Source organism: Microtus pennsylvanicus, chromosome 13 (genome assembly GCF_037038515.1).
Source record: "Microtus pennsylvanicus isolate mMicPen1 chromosome 13, mMicPen1.hap1, whole genome shotgun sequence".
Classification (NCBI taxonomy): domain Eukaryota; kingdom Metazoa; phylum Chordata; class Mammalia; order Rodentia; family Cricetidae; genus Microtus; species Microtus pennsylvanicus.
In genome coordinates, this window is record NC_134591.1 from 47,220,333 (window position 1) to 47,240,886 (window position 20,554).

General features: G+C 45.0%; 1 protein-coding gene across 1 annotated transcript in view; it reads left to right on the top strand.

The window, feature by feature from the left end:
• The window catches only part of LOC142834369 (BEN domain-containing protein 5), a 1,100,005-nt gene that overhangs the window by 969,256 nt on the left and 110,195 nt on the right, over nucleotides 1-20,554 (top strand). The window contains exon 7 of the mRNA XM_075946804.1: nucleotides 12,704-12,793. Coding sequence (XP_075802919.1) covers nucleotides 12,704-12,793 — 90 coding nt within the window. The remainder of the gene's footprint in view (nucleotides 1-12,703; nucleotides 12,794-20,554) is intronic.

Here is a 20,554-nt window from a genome sequence, read left to right on the forward strand (position 1 = left end):
TGTCATCAATTCCTGTGCTTCATTATTAACACAGATCATCCCCAGATCCGAAGTTAATGACTTAAAAAGACAATTGTCTTGTATCATGCTGAGAGTTTGCACTCTGACCATATCTGCCCCTGGTTGCCTGGATCTACAGCCATGTAACCCTTACTTGACAGATGGAGTCAGCTGAATGAAGGCCTAAGGAAGGGTCTACTGGACCTGCATAGCAAGTTAAACACTTCCATGGTGCCAGGTCCCAGAAGGGGAGAAAACCTGTAAGGCTGAGTCAGTGTGGGTCAGTGGTAAGAGCATCAGGAAGGACTGTTCTCTATGTTCCTTGACCAAAGGTTGTTTGATCACCAGGTGACCTCAGGCTTGGAAGTTGGGTGACTCTTTCCTGACTTTCCATTTTCGGGATGTGGGGCTCTCATCTCTCTTGCAGGGCTGATGGCTGCAGTGGTTTTTAGTAAGGGCATATACTGCTAACATCCCCAAAGAATTCATCCTCTCCCACTCCACAGAGCACCCAAGTCGCTCTCCCATCCTCCCACATTACTGAGAAAGCAGGAGAGGGCTCTTATTGTGACTAACAGGCGGGCTGAACTCTCGCCTCTCACTGTAGAAAAATCCATTATGGAGAAGTCATTTGTCAAAGCCAACTGTTTAGCTGTTTTAATTTACATATTTATCAAGTTTGATTAGAAGGCATTGTCTTCTACTTTTCTCCTAGCTTTCATCTCCCCTGGCCCTCTTCTCCTGGGGAAACTGATTTTGTTGCCCTAGTTGCTAAAGGGTGCAGAGGATGATTCCATTTGCATTTGCTAATATGCCTGCAACTAGTTCTAACCAGGGATTCCCTCAGGACTGGGGTGGTGGTTCCAAAAGCCGAGCACTGGGTGCTAACTAAAGACGGGACCAGTTCTGCATCTGTTCTAGGTATACTTATTGAGTGCCCACTGTGTCCAGGGTGCTAACTAGAGACGGGGCCAGTTTCTATCTGTTCTAGGTATACTTATTGAGTGCCCACTGTGTCCAGGGTGCTAACTAAAGACGGGGCCAGTTTCCATCTGTTCTAGGTATACTTATTGAGTGCCCACTGTGTCCTGGGTGCTGACCATGCACATGCTGAAGAAAACAAAGTCATGGATATCTTGTCATGGATTGCCTAGTGACGCCAATCTTTTACATGTAAGATCAGCTGGGTCAAGTGATCACTGTCAGCCACCAGATTTGAACACTTTACCAGGCATCAGATTTTGTGCATAGACCTGTTAGATCATTTTATTTATTTGTTTACAAGGTTCTTATGATGTCCATACCAATATGATCTTCATGTTTCATGTTTCAGTGGGTAAATAAAAGATTCCAGGGTTCAAGGTTGTATAAATGCACACAACTGGACTTGAATTGAGTTCTCCTGCTTTCTAGTCCAGATTCCTAACTCCAGAGCTAGACTTGAATGTCCTTACCCCATTTTGAGCTCCTGGATGACAGGGACAGTCTCTGATGCCTTTCTATCCTCTCAAGAACCAACTCAAGGTCTGGCATGTGGTCAGCATCAGAGACTGTATGCTAAATTTAACAGCAAAAGCAGGTCCATGGCCCTTAGGATTCCCGTCTTTGGGGTCTCAGCTCTGTCCTCATCTCTTCAGCCACCTTGGCTGTCATAACTCATGTTGTGTGTATTATCCAGGCCCTCGATCCCCAGAGTACTGGTGACTGATAGCTCACAACTGAGACTCACCCTGGAAGGAGCAATCAACCTCCACCAAGGTTCTGCCCCTGCCACATTGGCATCCCTTAGTACAGAACTACTCTTCTGCTTCCTCAAACAGGCAGGGCTCTCCAGCCCAGGACTCCAAAAGCATCACTTAAAGTCACTGCTGAGTATATTCAATCTATAGTCCATATTGTTATGATTAAGGCACAAGGTGGGACCTTTAGCAAGTCTCATGGTGGGTGAAAGACAAGTATGCCATACAGACAGAGCTTGAGTATGACCTTCATTGAAAGAAGGGTAAAAGAGAGAAAGAGAGAGACAGAAAGAGAAAGAGGGAGAGAGAGGAGGGAAGGAGGGGAAGAACAGTGGGAAGAGAGCAGGAGTAGGTGGGGCTTGTCTCTTAAAGGGACCTTTGCCCCTGTGTACAGTTAGAATACTGCTTGCCATGAATACAGGGTAACACACTGTGTCAGGTTCCCAAGGGGCAGGGCCATGGTGTGCCTGGATGCTAACACTCCTCCCTTCTCTTTTTATTAAAAAGGTGGGGAGTTAGGCTTGACAGGTTAAGGGAATGAGGACATGGAGTTCTCCAGACCGCTTCCTGCTCACCTGGGGGACACTGTGACCATCTTTGAGAGAATCTGAAAAGGCTGGGGTGCTGCCACATCCTAGGGCAGCTGGTTGTTTCACCACTGCTCAGGCTTTATGGAACTGTCCGATGTCTCTTAGACCTGGTGAGATATTGGCAGAGCAGAGGACAAGGTTACATTTAGGGAAAGAAAAACAATGTTTTCTTTAGGTTCTGGTGATTGAGGGGGAGGGTGTCAGGACCAGGAAATGGTGGGGAGTTCTTAGGGCTTGGGGGAAATGAGGGGTGAGTTCTTAGGGCTTGGTAATTTGAGGGAGGGGTGCATCTGACCTGTTTGAGGTGAATCCTTCAGGTCGAGTCCCTGGAATCTACAAGAATTCTTTGAGTTTGTGAAAACATAGATTTTAGACACATTAGCATTTCCACTGTTTATAATCCGTATTGAAATTTGTATTGTATAAACAATAGTCTATTTATGCCAGCTATGACTGTGACAGATGTTTTTTGCACAACGAAAAGTATCCTTGAGGTCTATAGTTAGGAAACCACCAAAGGAAATTTAAAATCTTAAGTTTGTGGCTATGATGATAGTAATATAGTATGGTGCTTACTACTCTGTCAGAGTTGGATTAATAGCTTCTTAGGACTTTATTGATTAATACTAAGACTATGACCAGTAGCATAATGAGAGAGAAATCTGATAACTTGTATTTGTACACCATAAAACACTGTGTATACCCCGAAACATTCTTAGATCCTCGCGTCTTCACATATGTGACCCTTAAAACACCTGTTCCTTCCCCATCATTATGACATCACCTTAACATTCAGGAGAAATCTGTTTTGTGAGTTTTTCTCTTCTGAGTCTGATAGCAAGGTGAACTGTGTCTAGATTTAGCCTTGGTTCCTGCTGTTAAGCTGGCAAAGTTATTAGTCATCTGACTGCATCCGAGATCTTAAAAATGATAAATTTTACCTGAGTTAATGCTTAAAAAATGACAGAGACTACTGAGAACTCAAGAACAATGGCAGTGGGTTTTTGATCCTACTGCACGGACTGGCTTTGTGGGAGCCTAGGCAGTTTGGATGCTCACCTTACTAGACCTGGATGGAGGTGGGTGGTCCTTGGACTTCTTACTGGGCAGGGAACCCTGATAGCTCTATGGGCTGACAAGGGAGGGGAACTTGATTGGGGGAGGGGGAGGGAAATGGGAAGAGGTGGCAGGGAAGAGACAGAAATCTTTAATAAATAAATAAATGGAAAAAAAAGAAGATAAAATAAAAAAAGAAGCAAAAAAAAATGACAGAGACATACTTGATTGGCTACCTAGACAGCCCCTCCCAGGGTCCTCCATAGTTGTTCAGGGCAGAGACTGTAGGGTAGCATCTGTTTTAAGACTGGCAGTGGCGGCCTGCCAGGCTTCAGAAGATCCTTAGGACTTTGTAGGAGGACCAGCCTACATTGGCCTAGGCAAAACGAGAAAGTTCCTCAATGTCTTTTTGCCCATGGTCTGCAGAGGGTCTTTGCAGCACTTGAGGTGGAAGGCAGTGCAATGGTTAGTGCTTTCACTTGTGAAGCAAGGTATGGGTGGAGGTTCTTCTGTTCCCATCCATCCTCTTCGGAAGAAATAGGGGTTGCTGCCATGAGCTAACCTGTCTCTTTGTTATTAAAAGCATTTTTTAATTCAACATTTAAATGTTCTATTTCCCAGATATCTAAGCATACCAGTTATGACTGCAGTATAGGATCTGCCTGAGAGCTGGGTCCAAGCTCAGAAGGTGTGGAGAAATGTTTTACCCAGAGTCCTCCAGCTTGACTGTACCTGGTTTTAACTTAACACATATAATGCTACAGGTGTGTGTATCTTCTTAGGGCTGACCAATTGGTGTGCTTTTCCTTGGCGAAGACTATTTTTCCTTGTACAGTGTATTATTGTAATAGATTGATTCTCAACCAGGTCCTATTTTGCATTCGAGGAAACATGAAACATTCAGTGATGTCTGGGGATTTTTTCATTGTTCCAGGTTGGGAACAGGAGAGGGTGTGAATGGATGCTGCTAACAGCTCAGCTCAGTGTTGCGCAGCAGCTATCTAGTTAAAGACGGCTGTGCTGCTGAGGAGCCCCATCCTGTGCCTTTCACTCAATGAATAGTACCAGTTACTGTAGGCAAAACCTACAATAAAAAGGGACATGAAGTCATTTATTTAAGGCTGGCTTGTGACCTAGATATCTCCCATTTTACACTTGGGAGAGTTAAGGGTTATAAGAGGTAATTTACCCAAGGCTCCAAGGCACAGGAAAGCCCAGCTTTCCATTTGACCCAGGAATGATGTATTGTCCAGTCTCCCTCATCGAGTTCTTCCTTCCTGCTAGAATTAGCTTCTAGGTAGCATGATTGAACTACCACTGAGTGACTTTAGTCACGTGGAGTCTCATGCTTACCCAAATGTATTTATTGGCTCACCACTTCCTCCAAGAAAGCTGGATGCCTGCCTCCTACACTGACACTTTCTCATAGAATTATATGTAAAAACATCTGCACCTTGATAATGTTCTCACTGTGATCCTTTGCCCCCGTTCCATTTTCACTGTCACCAATAGTGATATTTTCACATCACCCTCAGCATGCCATGTTTTATGTTGATAAACATCAGCTAGAATACAACATTGACTGTTAACCCCAAGGAAGACAGAGCGAGGTCCCTGGTGGACTTGAATCTCCTCTTTCCCTTCTCAGAGCAGGTGCATCCACATTGAGCCTTGAAGGCTGAGTAGGAGGAACCCAGACAGATGAGAAGGAGGCTGGCATTCAAGGCAAGGAGGAAACCATGTGCCCAGAGTGGATGTGTGAGAGAGCATGTCATGTCTGGGAAACTGCCAGGGCTCTCTGCAGTCAGCGCCTGTAGGACGGGATGGACGGGAGCGTGGCTTTCATTTGCCAGGCTAACGAAACTGAACTTGTGCTGAAGACAGTAGGAAGTTGCTTAAGAGTCTTTAAAGGAAGTGACCTGCTTCTGTGGGCATTTTTTTTAATTAATTAATTTATTTATTAAAGATTTCTGTCTCTTCCCCACCACTGCCTCCCACTTCCCTCCCCCTCCCCCAATCAAGTCCCCCTCCTTCGTCAGCCCAAAGAGCAATCAGGGTTCCCTGCCCTGTGGAAAGTCCAAGGACCACCCACCTCCATCCAGTTCTAGTAAGTTGAGCATCCCAACTGCCTAGGCTCCCACAAAGCCAGTACGTGCAGTAGGATCAAAACCCAGTGCCATTGTTCTTGAGTTCTCAGTAGTCCTCATTGTCCGCTATGTTCAGTGAGTCCGGTTTTATCCCAGGCTTTTTCAGACCCAGGCCAGCTGGCCTTGGTGAGTTCCCAATAGAACATCCCCATTGTCTCAGTGTGTGGGTGCACCCCTTGCGGTCCTGAGTTCCTTGGTCGTGCTCTCTCTCCTTCTGCTCCTGATTTGGACCTTGAGATTTCTGTCCGGTGTTCCAATGTGGGTCTCTGTCTCTGTCTCCTTTCATCGCCTGATGAAGGTTAATATTCAGGAGGATGCCTATATGTTTTTCTTTGGGTTCTCCTTCTTATTTAGCTTCTCTAGGATCACTAATTATAGGCTCAATGTCCTTTATTTGTGGCTAGAAACCAAATATGAGTGAGTACATCCCATGTTCCTCTTTTTGGGTCTGGCTTACCTCACTCAGGATAGTGTTTTCTTTTCTTTTTTTTTTTAATTGATAAAAGGAGAATAAAAAAAAATTTCCACCTCCTCCGAGCCTCCCATTTCCCTCCCCCTCCTCCCACTCTTCTCCCCCTCCTCTATTTCCATCCATTTGTATGCAAAATTCAAGAAGTCCTTGTTTTTTACTGCTGAGTAGTACTCTAATATGTATATATTTTATACTTTCTTCATCCATTCTTCCATTGAAGGGCATCTAGGTTGTTTCCAGATTCTGGCTATTACAAACAATGCTGCTATGAATATAATAGAGCATATACTTTTGTTGTATGATAAGGCATCTCTTGGGTATATTCCCAAAATATACCCAAAATATATTCCCAGTGGTATTGCTGGATCCAGGGGTAAGTTGATTCCGAATTTCCTGAGAAACCGCCACACTGCTTTCCAAAGTGGTTGCACAAGTTTGCATTCCCACCAGCAATGGATGAGTGTACCCCTTTCTCCACAACCTCTCCAGCATAGGCTATCATTGGTGTTTTTTATTTTAGCCATTCTGACAGGTGTAACGTGGTATCTTAAAGTTGTCTTGATTTGCATTTCGCTGATCGCTAAGGAAGTTGAGCATGACCTTAAGTGTCGTTTGGCCATTTGAATTTCTTCTGTTGAGAATTCTCTGTTCAGCTCAGTGCCCCATTTTATAATTGGGTTGATTAGCCTTTTACGGTCTAGTTTCTTGAGTTCTTTATATATTTTGGAGATCAGACCTTTGTCAGTTGCGGGGTTGGTGAAAATCTTCTCCCAGTAAGTGGGTTGCCTTTTTGTCTTAGTGACAGTGTCCTTTGCTTTACAGAAGCTTCTCAGTCTCAGGAGGTCCCATTTATTCAATGAAGCCCTTAATGTCTGTGCTGCTGGGGTTATACGTAGGAAGTGGTCTCCTGTGCCCATGTGTTGTAGAGTACTTTCCACTTTCTCTTCTATCAGGTTCAGTGTGTTTTGACTGATACTGAGGTCTTTAATCCATTTGGACTTGAGTTTTGTGCATGGTGATAGATATGGGTCTATTTTCATTCTTCTACAGATTGACATCCAGTTTTGACAGCACAATTTGTTGAAGATGCTCTCTTTTTTCCATTGTATACTTTTAGCTCCTTTATCGAAAATCAGGTGCTCATAGGTTTGTGGGTTAAAGTCAGGGTCTTCTATTCATTTCCATTGGTTGACTTCTCTGTTTTTATGCCAATACCAAGCTGTTTTCAATACTGTAGCTCTGTAATAGAGTTTGAAGTCAGGGATGGTAATGCCTCCAGACGATCCTTTATTGTATAAGATTGTTTTGGCTATCCTGGGTTTTTTGTTTTTCCATATAAAGTTGATTATTGTCTTCTCCAGATCTGTGAAGAATTTTGATGGGATTTTGATGGGGATTTCATTGAATCTATAGATTGCTTTTGGTAGAATTGCCATTTTTACTATGTTGATCCTCCCAATCCAGGAGCAAGGAAGATCTTTCCATTTTCTGGTGTCCTCTTCAATTTCTTTCTTTAAAGACTTAAAGTTCTTGTCAAATAGATCTTTCACTTCCTTGGTTAGAGTTACCCCCAAGATATTTTATGCTATTTGTGGCTATCGTGAAAGGTGATGCTTCTCTGATTTCCCTCTCTGCTTCCTTATCCTTAGTGTATAGGAAGGCAACTGATTTTTTGGAGTTGATTTTCTATCCTGCGACATTACTAAAGGTGTTTATCAGCTGTAGGAGTTCTTTGGTAGAGTGTTCGGGGTCTTCTGTGGGCATTTTAGAAGGTCCAGATTGATGTCAGGGTAGGGAGTCAGTGGGCAAGGCTTATGCTAGCACATCTTAAAACAGCAAACATTTATTCTCTCTTGGTTTCTGTGGGTCAGCAATGTGGGAAATTTTCGTGGGCCATTCTGGCTGGGGGGGTCTCTTCTGAGGTTATAGGCAAGTTTTAGCCCAGTCTGCAGTCATCCAACACTAACAGATCCTTCTAAACTCACCCAGACATAAAGTTCTTCTCGGCTGTTTCACCATGTGGTCTTGTCTATGGTCTACTTAAGTATCTTCATGGCATGACGGCTGGTTTCCCCAGAAGTGAGTAATTCAAAAGTCCTTTTACTGCCCAATCTTAATAGTATATCATTCCTTTATAGTTTTCCATTTTGAGGAGCAACTGTCTAAGCCTAGCACACACTGAAGCTAATCTTCACCTCTTGAAAGCAAAGGTTAATGAAGATTTGATGGGCCCTAGGCATGGTGGCATACATCTGAGACCCAACATTTGGGAGACTGAGGCAGGAGAGCAGGGGATTTGAGACCATTGGATTACATAGAGAGTTCCAAGCCAGCTTGGTCTACACTGCAAGACTCTTTTGAAAAGGCTGCAACAGCAACTAACCAATAGTCATAATAATGGAATCAACCCAAAGATCCTATTTGATCTTCAAGAATCAACCTAACACTGTGGTTAAGAACATAAATAAAAGATTCATAACCACCTAGATCTCATACTGACTCCCACATTTGCAAGTTTAGTCAAGACATTTAATGTTTCAGAATTCAATTTCCAAAACTATAAGAAACCAAATAATAAAAGAATAGGATGATGTTCCATTGGGTGACTGTGTTAATTAAATATAAACAGGCATGTAAAATATTTGACGCAGAATAGATACCCAATAGATATTACCTAACTGTTATAAAGAAAGTGTGCCATTGTCCTTCATAAGGTAGCATAGAGATTAAGAACACAGTATTTTTTTCCCTGAGTTGGGATTCTGGCTCTGCCACTTAGTCATTAGCTATAAGAACAAGGCTAAGCCACTAAATCTTTTTTGGCCTTGCTTTTCTGTAAAGTGAAAATAAATAATAGCTGGTACCTGGACGCTGAATAGGTGTTCAATAAATTCTTCATGAATGAGAGCTTGAGGGTGATATAGGACTGCAGTGACGAGATATGCTTCTCCCTCTCTCCCTGCCTCCCTCCCCACTCGCTCCCGCCCTCCCTCTCCACATGGTTGGTGTGTGCGTGTGTGTGTGCACATTCATACAAGTGTGGTAGGGATGCTGTACAAAGCACATGTTGTTACGCCCTTGATCATGATGGCCTCCTCTCATTCTCTAGTTTTATCTTTGCCTCATTGTTTCCACTCTCTTCTACCTTAGCTTCATTCAAGCACACATCCTTTTTCATCCCTGCTGCCTCAACCAAGAATATTTTTAATTGTCTTTGTACAGAAGAGTCTGGGGATTTGGTGACAGGAGGGGGTGGGTACAGCCCCATGTCCCACCACCTCAGAGCTGCTACATTACCTTAAATTGATTTTGCAAATGAAAGCTAAAAGCTAAGCAAAGGCGAACCATCCATTTTGCCTAAAGATGATTATAATGCTCTTTTATGGCCTCCTAAATGACAAAGCAATTTGTTACCTGCCTGCATCAACATTTGCTTGTATTAGTGCCAGAGAGGCTTGATTTTTATTAGCCCCACGTTATCATTTTATGAAGTCACAGGGGCTCAGTAAAATTAGCGTGCAAATAGAATGCCTGTTTTGCCTTTCCCTGTGGTCAGCAGAAATGTAGAATGCAATTGAGTTGATACTGGGTCAGGGGAGGCATCCATAAAGTTAGCTGTTACCGAGGGCCTCGGTAATGTTATTCATCATTTTTGAAATGTTGGAAGACATGGGATCAGTGTTAGGTACCATTTTTTTAAAAGGGTTTGGGGGTGGGGGTTAAATTTTTTTAAGTGGAAAGGAAATATAAATACTAAGACAGTAGCTGAATTTTCATCAGCAATAAAGAACAAAGCCGGTCTCTTGTGGACATTACAGATGGAATTGCAGCAGCTGTGGGACTGTATACTGCCAGTGGATCCAGAAGGCAGACAGGGTAGAGACAGGGACTTGGGCTTGGAGCTAGAACTGGAATGCTGGCAGTGTGACCTTGAGTGTTATCCGTTCCTTCTGTGGGTGTCAGGTCTTTCATTTGTAAAATGGTATGAACACATTCAACCTCATAAGAGTGTGGTGAAGATTTAAATGAAATAGCAGTGCCTAAACTTACTTGTTAGAAAATATATCTAAAGTATTTTCATTTATTAATTTAACATCCAGTTCCTTGGTACCATTTCCAAACAGGCTCCTGGGGAAGATATAGACATTTACCAATAGACATCATTTTCTCCCTGCAGTAGCTTATTCTGTTCAGGAACTGTACAAGTGTTTAACTCTTCTTTGAGACTATAAATGTATTCTCTCCTCTCCAGGGTACCCAACATAGAGCTGTGCACAGAATGAACTTTCATGTGCATTGTCCAATATGTGTCTAACTGGCTTCCAAGGAACTGAGAGCCCCTGAACTTACTGGTCACCCTAGTGGCCCAAACAAGCCACAAGTCTGTAGAAAAATGTTTGTATTTGTTTATTTATTTTTCGTTACTCTTCTTCTTCTTCTTCTTTTTTTTTTTTTTTTGAGACGAGGTCTCTCTCTGTAGCTCTGCCTGTCCTGGAACTCACTGCATAGGTCAGGCTGAATTTGAACTAACAGAGATCCTTGCCTCTGCCTCCTGAGGGATGGGATTAAAGCTATTAAAGATGTGCACCGCCACTCCCAGTTCTAGGAGAACAAATCAAGCCCAGAAGAGCACCTGTCTTAACTCCTGAGCCATCTCTCTGCCTTGAGTTAAGATTTTTATCTCTTGTGTCTGACATTGGTGTGTTTGCTGTGATGATGAACCACATTCAAAATGACCTTTCACCATTGTTTTTAAAAAGTTCCTGTTAATTATTTCTGTGCCTTCTCCCTTGAGATCATCCTTTTAATATAGATTAATCCAAATTTTTCAGTTTCTTCCTAAATTTCCTTCAAGTTGTTGTTTCATTGTGTGCCACTCAACCCTTCTGCCAATAGCTGAGTATCTCTTCCCTATCCATTTTAGGAAGGCTATTCTTGCTTTTTGTTTATAAGAATGTATATATGATATATATATATGTATATATATAAAATATTTTCATGATAGATGAACTTTATTATCCAGGCTAGATTTCTGTAGCAGTAGAATCTGACTGAGTTCCTGTTTTCCTACTTTTCTATATATCTAGTAATTTTTATTATATGCTGAATATTACAGAATATATACATTGTTGAGTATATGGATTTTATTATCTTTCCTTCTAAAGAGTTGGCCTTTATAATTGCTTTATCAAGCAGTTAAGATTCTTTTCCAAGTTTGATTCTTCTCTGATAATTTTAAAGCCTTGTTAGGATCTTTTTGGAGTAATTTAGCCCCACCACTAAGATACATTCCTTTTGAGTTCTCACTCTTCCTGTATGATCAAACATGACTTATTCTTTGGAGTCAGAAGGTCAAAGTTTTCTTTCCTGCTTCACGGAAGCGAGGAGGCAGAACAGAGAGAGTTTGGGTATGGGAACCCAGCCTTCAAAGGCACATCCTCAAAGACCCACTATTCCCCAACTAGGCCTCGCCTGCTAAAGTGTCTACCATCTTCGCACAGTATCATAGGCCTGGGCATATGTCTTCAACACACTCTGGAGCAAAACTATAGCCTAAAAGTTCACCCTGTGCAAGCACAGAGTTTGGGATCAAAGACCCAAGAGGGCTCTTTATAGATTTCTGGAACTCCTTTTCTCTGATGGAATTCTTGCAGCCCCTCCACAACTGCTACCTGCTAGCCTTGAATCTCAGCGAGCCTTCCACAGTGTGCTCAGGATATTACACTCTGCTCTTCATTGTGTGATGGACCCTCAGAAAAAGACAGGGCAACCATTGGGCATGCCTTGTTTGTTCCCTTTCCTCATGGGAATCTGGTTCTGCCCCTTGTCTCTTAACAAACACCTAAAAGTAGTTGTTTGATATATTTTATTTAGTTTTCCAAATTTGTTTTTTCTTTTTACCAATGCTAGGAGTAAAACCCAGGGCCTTAAATGAATTATACCAGGGCTCTGCCATTAAGCCACCCCTGAAGATCTAGTTTTCTAGGTGTTTAATGTAAAAGGAATCTGGTTCCTGTGAATTTATCACCACAAAAACAAAAGTCTGAATTCTAATCTCATATGATATCACCTATTAACTGTATGATCTTGAGCAATTATATAACTTCAGTGAACTTCAATTCCTACCTCTATAACAGGAGTGTGAACTACATGTTGCTCTAAAGATTATGAATACATATGAGATATATCTGGCACAAAAAGATTAATTAAATAGCACTCTGGATGTTACTATTATTATTGTAAATAGCTAGTTTTTTATTTTGTCATTTACTAGACTATACTAAGTTTGCTTAGTACTATGTAATATGTAGCAGTGTTTCATCATCACAACCAAATTAAACAGATATCATTCTCCTCATTTATAGTTAAGAATACTGAAACTCAGAAAGATATGCAACTGCCTACGGGCACAGTGCATGGCTTTGGGATTCAACTTCACTGATGCCTTCCTCAGATGGTTGTGAATATCACATATTAATATAGTATTCCAAAGTGCCTGGAGAAAAGGGAAATAGTCTTTTAATGTTAAATAGATGGAGTTGTCATTAGTCAACAAGAACTGGTCCTTAATGGTTCTAACCCAATGATTAAGCAAAAAGAAAACATCCACTCACCCTCTTTCTCAGGTGTCTCCTTCCCACATACAAATTTCTAGCCTCTGCTTGTATTCCATGGTGACCTTCCACTTGTTTCTTACAGAAAATCTCCGAGACGGGGCAGAAAAGAAGGTGGTATTCATCACAGGACGAGTCCACCCAGGGGAAACGCCATCTTCATTTGTGTGCCAAGGTAAGACCAGGATCTCACAGTTGTCCCGTGCCTACCAAGTCCCTGGGGTGGTCTTTAGGACAGTGCAGAGGCAGACGAAGTCTTTACCTCACGTGGCAATTCACCTCAGTTCTTTAAAGAGGTAGCAACTGATGACCACTCAGTTTGATTCGATAAATGTTTATCACTGAGTGTACATGTGGTAGGACAGATGAAAGGGTGGGTGGATAAGTGAACAAGGGGGGCTGAGGGACATTCTTTTATTGCTCTATATTAAGGATGACCAGGGAGTCCCCTATACCGCCCACTTTTATTTGTCCTGAGCAGTTGACAACAGCAGGAACTCTGACCCAAGCTAGGTATGTATGTGGGTAGAGGGGTTATAAGTTGGAAATACTGCCTGTTTGCCCACTTTATTCTTTTACTTAACAACCTTTAAAATACCAGCTATGTACAAGGAAGTGCACTTGGCCTGAAACAACCAACAGGAAGACAGTTGCTCGGCTTCAGTGTATTTCTTTATTTAGTGTAGTTGCATTTAAATTTATTGCCAACTACTTCTTCTGTGTAAGGGGATTAATCAGCTATCAGCATGAACATAGATATAGTCAATAAATAAGATATAAATAATACGGTGAGTGTCCAGGTACCCAGACAGTTGCCAGCTCCTTTCCAAATCTCTATTCCATCCTCCCTCCCTCCCTCCCACAGATCATAACCTTGAGTTTTGTGTTTTGTCATTTTCACCTTTATTTGTAAACATCTTTGAACAATGTGTGTTTTGGTTGTTTTTCCTGTTCTTAAACTTTGCACAAATGTCATCACTCTATGCACCGAGGCTTGCTTTCCACTTGGTGTCCATGTGGGTGAGTAGCGCTCCAGTTTGCATGCTTTCCCTCACTGTGATATATTCCGCCTCTGTCTGTAACTCAATTTACTGATCTTTCCTATTCTCCTGATGATAAATAATTAAGTTTTTACAATATTTATTTCTTGAAAAACAATGCTATTTCAAACATTCTTCCACTGGAATGTGTATGTGATCTGTCTATATGAGTAAATTATTTGCGAGGGTGAACAACATGGTCAGGTCATAAGCTACTTGCATTCTCAGCTTTATTAGGCCTCCAAATTTTTCTTAGAACTATTCAACTTTACGGTGCCACCAGCCACGTGTGAGTTCCTACTGTCTCCCATTCTTGCCACTATTTTATTCTTTTCCTCAAATTACTAGGGATTTAACCCAGGACTTCACACATTGTAAGCAAACATTCTATCACCTAGCTACCTACAACCTTTAACAAAAGTTTTAGTTTGAAACAGGGCCTCTTTAAATTGCCTGGATTGGCTTTGAACTTACTATGTAGCCCAGTCAGGCCTCAGAGTTGCAATCCTTTAGGCTCAGCCTATGGAGTAACTGTGATTGCAGGCATGTGCTACCATGCCCAGCTTCATTTGTACCTATCATGTAAAATAGTACGATAATATACTTGCACCAAATACTGTTCCAGAAATTTAAATATTTTAATTGTAGTTTATTTTAACTATATTAATAGTCTATGTCACAGAAACTACTATTAGCTATTTTTAGACATATGAGAAAATTGAAATTTGAAGAAATAATTGGTCTCATTTCAATCTCAAGATGACCATTGGTCAGAGGGTTTGAGAAGGCTTCTGGAGGTTAGACAGCTCAAGGGAACATGATGGACTAAGAGTGTATGGAGATTTGGAATCAGAGGGAGCTGAGGTCAGATACTGGCCAGACCACCTCCTTGCAGCACCGCATCAATTCCCTCGAATGTAAAATGAAGCTAACAGAACTATCCAGGAAGGCATTAGGAAGCTGGCAGGAGATGAATGTAAACACGACACCTAGTCCTATGCCTAGCACATAGCAGGCTCTTGACAGATGCCACCTCCGTCCCCATGGGAACCCGAGAAGATGAAGTAGTAATCTACTTTGCAAACTCTCAAGCACTGTGCATACAAATATGGGTTTCATCTCCCCGTCCTGTTCTTCCCGTGCTGTTTAGGCACGTCTGCCTCCCTCCCTTTCTCAGCCGATGAAACCGAGTCTCACGGAGAGGATGTGATGGGCACCGAGGCCAGCAGCTTGTCAGCTGCGTGGCTGGGCCCCAGTCTCTACAGCTGACTCCTTCACACTCTCACTTTTGGCCCCCAGCTCTGTCCTTACAATATCCTTTCCCAGGCTCTCCTGGGTCTGCCTGCCCCTTTACTGGAAACCATCTGTCAGTTACTAAACTTGGCAGCAGCTCCCTTCCCCCAGCTGATTGAATGTAACTGCTTTGCCCTTGTTGGCAAAAAGGCGGCAAGTCTTACCATCTAGATCTTCATCTCTAGAAAGCCAAACCCCTGTGCCCACTATGTCTGTAAGCAGGACAGAGGGTCGCCATCCCATTTTACAGATGAGGATCTTGGGTGCTCCCCTGTTTCCCGAACAGTGATCTTGGACGGTGATGTCTTGATGCACTCAATGCTGTCCAGAGGCTTTCAGATACATATTTCCTCCTTGGTAGAATCCGTGAATGCCTGCTCACTACTTTCTCAAGATAAGTTCCAGGCTCATGGTGTGACATCCACAGCTCACCATGTCTAACTCTTGCCAAGCTCTGTGATCTCATCCTTATTACAACTCAGCTCCACACAGATTAACCTCAGAGGGACAATCTCCTATCACCTAGTTCTTGTCCTTACTGCTTCCTCTGCTTCGGAGGGAGGTTACTTCTTGACACTTCGTAAACCCTTCCTGTTTTCTAAGGTTTATTTTAAGTGCCCCACCACGGATCCCTATAACCCACTTTCTCCAGTTCTCTGCTTTCTGCTTATGTTGAAAATCTGAAAATTAGTGTCATCAGTAAAGATCTTCACTACTCTGATTTGTTATGTGATCTGTGTACATTCATCTTTCCCAGTCAAGCATGATTGGTTTAAGGGTTAGGGCTGCTTGTCCAGTGTAAACTTTCCACATCTGTAAAACAGGTTATCCTTATCTGGGATGCTCAAACTGAATTTTGAAAGAGACAGCTCAAGGTCACATAGCCAGCCAATAGTAGAGAGAGGATTTGACCTTGGGTCTGGCCAGATCCCCAGCCTGTACCTGCTTCCCTGTTGTATTCCAGGCTGAGACATGCTAGAAGGTCAAGCTTTGTCGCTGGAAGAGCAGCGTTCTGACCACCCTGCTTGGTGTACCCTTTCCAGCCAGGGACATGGAGGCTCTGATAAAGTAAGACAGCTTGCCGAAAACGGAGTCCACCTCCTTGTTTTTCTCACCATCTTTCCCTACTTCAGCATTTGCCCCTTGAGACATACAGCAATTCATCTTTCCTTGAGGCAGCACAAGGCAGGCACCATTACCCACGCTTTTCTGCCTACTTACGGTTTGGGTTTGAACTCTACAGGGACAGCCTGAGTCAAGCCCCACAGGGCAGAACTGAAGGTTTCTCTCTAGTAGTCAGAGCCTGAGGCTTGGGCCCTCTCCCCAGCCCATGTGGCTCCAGGGAAGTCCAGGTCTAAGACCTAAGGGGACATTGTCTGAAATCCTCTGTTCTTCTCCACTCACTGGCTCAGTGACCTTGAGTGGGAAACAGGCCTGGAAAGCCCAGTTGTCTCCATCTGGCTGCGACCACAGTTCTCACTGCCGAGCTGCTAGCGCACCTGCTTCTGGGAGCAGAGTGCAGTTCTGTCATCATGGGTATCTGGAAGGGGTGGTGTTAAGGATGGCAGGCTTTACATTTTCCGAAGAGTGCTTGGTTGCAGAAAGCAGAATCCAGGCCACTTTTCCATCACCCCACTTCACTTGTGGCCCCTGTGGTCCAGAGTATCCTCATTCTTTAGTTTTCTTTAGAATTTGAGAGAACAAAGGAGCTCCCATACTGCTCCCAGAACAGGATGTGTGAAGCCACAGTCTCTTAGTAGACAGAGAGACTGGGTCCCAGCACCCCCACTTCTTATTACACTCTGACCTTGGGAATGTCACAAAACCTCCCTGCACCTCAGTTCCTTCATCTCAAAGGGAAACAATAGGAATTCTGCCTCATGGGGGTTTTTATGAAGATTGAGGGAGCTAACGGCCACACCCATGCAGAACAATGTCTAGAACATCATGTTGAGGAAATGTCACCAGGGGTGAGGTGGGAGAAAGCATTAACGGGACACTTGGCAGGCCCCAAACTCTCAGTGAAGCATTTCCTGCCTGGCTTTCATGCCCCTCGCTATGAACCTGCTCTCAGAGGCTCGGCCACTCTGTGACCTGCTCTGCCTTGCTGCAATGGGGAAGCCCTGAACTGGGTGCTCCTCACCTGGAGATTCCACTGCAAGTGAGAAACTTGACCGGAATCAGACCTAGATCTTGGTCTCTGACCTCTGAGCAAGGGATTGCGTCTCTGAAACTCCTCAAGGCTGTTGGCATTTTCTCAATTCAAAAAAAAAAAAACCCTCCATCTGAGGCGCACTCTGTCTCCTTCAGAACCTCTTGTTGAGTTGCTTAGCCCACCTTTATGGAATGCTTCTGCCAGGAAGGCATGCCCCACTCTGGAGGGCAGCAGGCATGGCTGAGGTTTGGAATTAAACAGTCTGGTTTGAGTCCCAATACTTCTGCCTGCCCTTTTGGGTACCCTCAGCAAGACTTGATCTCTCTGAGCCTCAAAAATGGTGTGATAATAGCCTGTCTGAAGATCTCCAGAGTGCGGGCAGCTGCTGTCCCAGCTTCCTGGAGCAGTGAGCTGACACCCTGAATGTTACCAGTCAAGTTTGTGGAGAAACCGTCTCCTCTACTTGGAACCTACTGCTTCCTGTCAAAGTGCCCTCCACCTAAGGGCACGTGTATACATGCATGTATGGGTGCATGTGTGCATGGGTGCATGCATGCGTGTGTGTGTGTGAATGAAGAACTGGTCCTCTCAGGAAGCCATTCCTCGGGATTATTTTGTCAGGAAAAAATGAGAAAAGAAGAGGGCTTGCACACATGCATATCCGTGGTTGGGAGTGCACAGGTGCACACACAGTCCTCTTGCACACATGCACATCTGTGGGCAGGAGTGCACAGGTGCATACACAGTCCTCTTGTACACATGCACATCTGTGGGCGGGAGTGCACAGGTGCATACACAGTCCTCTTGTACACATATACATCCGTGGGTGGGAGTGAACAGGTGCACACACAATCCTCCTGTACACATGCACATCTGTGGGCGGGAGTGCACAGGTGCACACACAGTCCTCTTGCACACATGTACTTCCGTGGGCGGGAGTGCACAGGTGCATACACAGTCCTCTTGTACACATGCACATCCGTGGGTGGGACAGTCCTCCTGTACACATGCACATCTGTGGGCAGGAGTGCACAGGTGCATACACAGTCCTCTTGTACACATGCACATCCGTGGGCAGGAGTGCACAGGTGCACACACAGTCCTCTTGTACACATGTACATCCGTGGGCAGGAGTGAACAGGTGCACACACAGTCCTCTTGCACACATGCACATCTGTGGGCAGTAGTGCACAGGTGCACACACAGTCCTCTTGCACACATGCACATCCGTGGGTGGGACAGTCCTCCTGTACACATGCACATCTGTGGGCAGGAGTGCACAGGTGCACACACAGTCCTCCTGTACACATGCACATCTGTGGGCAGGAGTGCACAGGTGCACACACAGTCCTCCTGTACACATGCACATCTGTGGGCGGGAGTGCACAGGTGCACACACAGTCCTCTTGTACACATGCACATCCGTGGGCAGGAGTGCACAGGTGCACACACAGTCCTCTTGCACACATGCACATCTGTGGGCGGGAGTGCACAGGTGCATACACAGTCCTCTTGTACACATGCACATCCGTGGGTGGGACAGTCCTCCTGTACACATGCACATCCGTGGGCAGGAGTGCACAGGTGCACACACAGTCCTCTTGCACACATGCACATCCATGGGCGGGAGTGCACAGGTGCACACACAGTCCTCTTGTACACATGCACATCCATGGGCAGGAGTGCACAGGTGCACACACAGTCCTCTTGTACACATGCACATCTGTGGGTGGGAGTGAACAGGTGCACACACAGTCCTCTTGTACACATGCACATCCATGGGCGGGAGTGCACAGGTGCATACACAGTCCTCTTGTACACATGCACATCCATGGGCGGGAGTGCACAGGTGCACACACAGTCCTCTTGTACACATGCACATCTGTGGGTGGGAGTGAACAGGTGCACACACAGTCCTCTTGTACACATGCACATCCATGGGCGGGAGTGCACAGGTGCATACACAGTCCTCTTGTACACATGCACATCCGTGGGTGGGAGTGCACAGGTGCACACACAGTCCTTTGCACACATGCACATCTGTGGGCAGGAGTGCACAGGTGCACACACAGTCCTCTTGCACACATGTACATCTGTGGGTGGGAGTGCACAGGTGCACACACAGTCCTCTTGTACACATGCACATCTGTGGGCGGGAGTGCACAGGTGCACACACAGTCCTCTTGTACACATGCACATCTGTGGGCGGGAGTGCACAGGTGCACACACATTCCTCTTGTACACATGCACATCTGTGGGCAGGAGTGCACAGGTGCACACACAGTCCTCCTGTACACATGCACATCTGTGGGTGGGAGTGCACAGGTGCACACACAGTCCTCCTGTACACATGCACATCTGTGGGCAGGAGTGCACAGGTGCACACACAGTCCTCTTGTACACATGCACATCTGTGGGCAGGAGTGCACAGGTGCACACAAAGTCCTCTTGTACACATGCACATCTGTGGGCGGGAGTGCACAGGTGCACACACAGTCCTCTTGTACACATGCACATCTGTGGGCGGGAGTGCACAGGTGCATACACAGTCCTCTTGTACACATGCACATCTGTGGGCGGGAGTGCACAGGTGCACACACAGTCCTCTTGTACACATGCACATCTGTGGGCAGGAGTGCACAGGTGCACACAAAGTCCTCTTGTACACATGCACATCTGTGGGCGGGAGTGCACAGGTGCACACACAGTCCTCTTGCACACATGCACATCTGTGGGCGGGAGTGCACAGGTGCACACACAGTCCTCTTGCACACATGCACATCCGTGGGTGGGAGTGCACAGGTGCATACACAGTCCTCTTGTACACATGCACATCTGTGGGCGGGAGTGCACAGGTGCACACACAGTCCTCTTGTACACATGCACATCTGTGGGCGGGAGTGCACAGGTGCATACACAGTCCTCTTGTACACATGCACATCCGTGGGTGGGAGTGCACAGGTGTACACAAAGTCCTCTTGCACACATGCACATCTGTGGGCAGGAGTGCACAGGTGCATACACAGTCCTCTTGCACGCATGCACATCCGTGGGTGGGAGTGCACAGGTGCACACACAGTCCTCTTGTACACATGCACATCCATGGGCAGGAGTGCACAGGTGCATACACAGTCCTCTTGTACACATGCACATCCATGGGCAGGAGTGCACAGGTGCATACACAGTCCTCTTGTACACATGCACATCCATGGGCGGGAGTGCACAGGTGCACACACAGTCCTCTTGTACACATGCACATCTGTGGGTGGGAATGCACAGGTGCATACACAGTCCTCTTGCACACATGCACATCTGTGGGCAGGAGTGCACAGGTGCATACACAGTCCTCTTGTACACATGCACATCTGTGGGTGGGAATGCACAGGTGCATACACAGTCCTCTTGCACACATGCACATCTGTGGGCAGGAGTGCACAGGTGCACACAC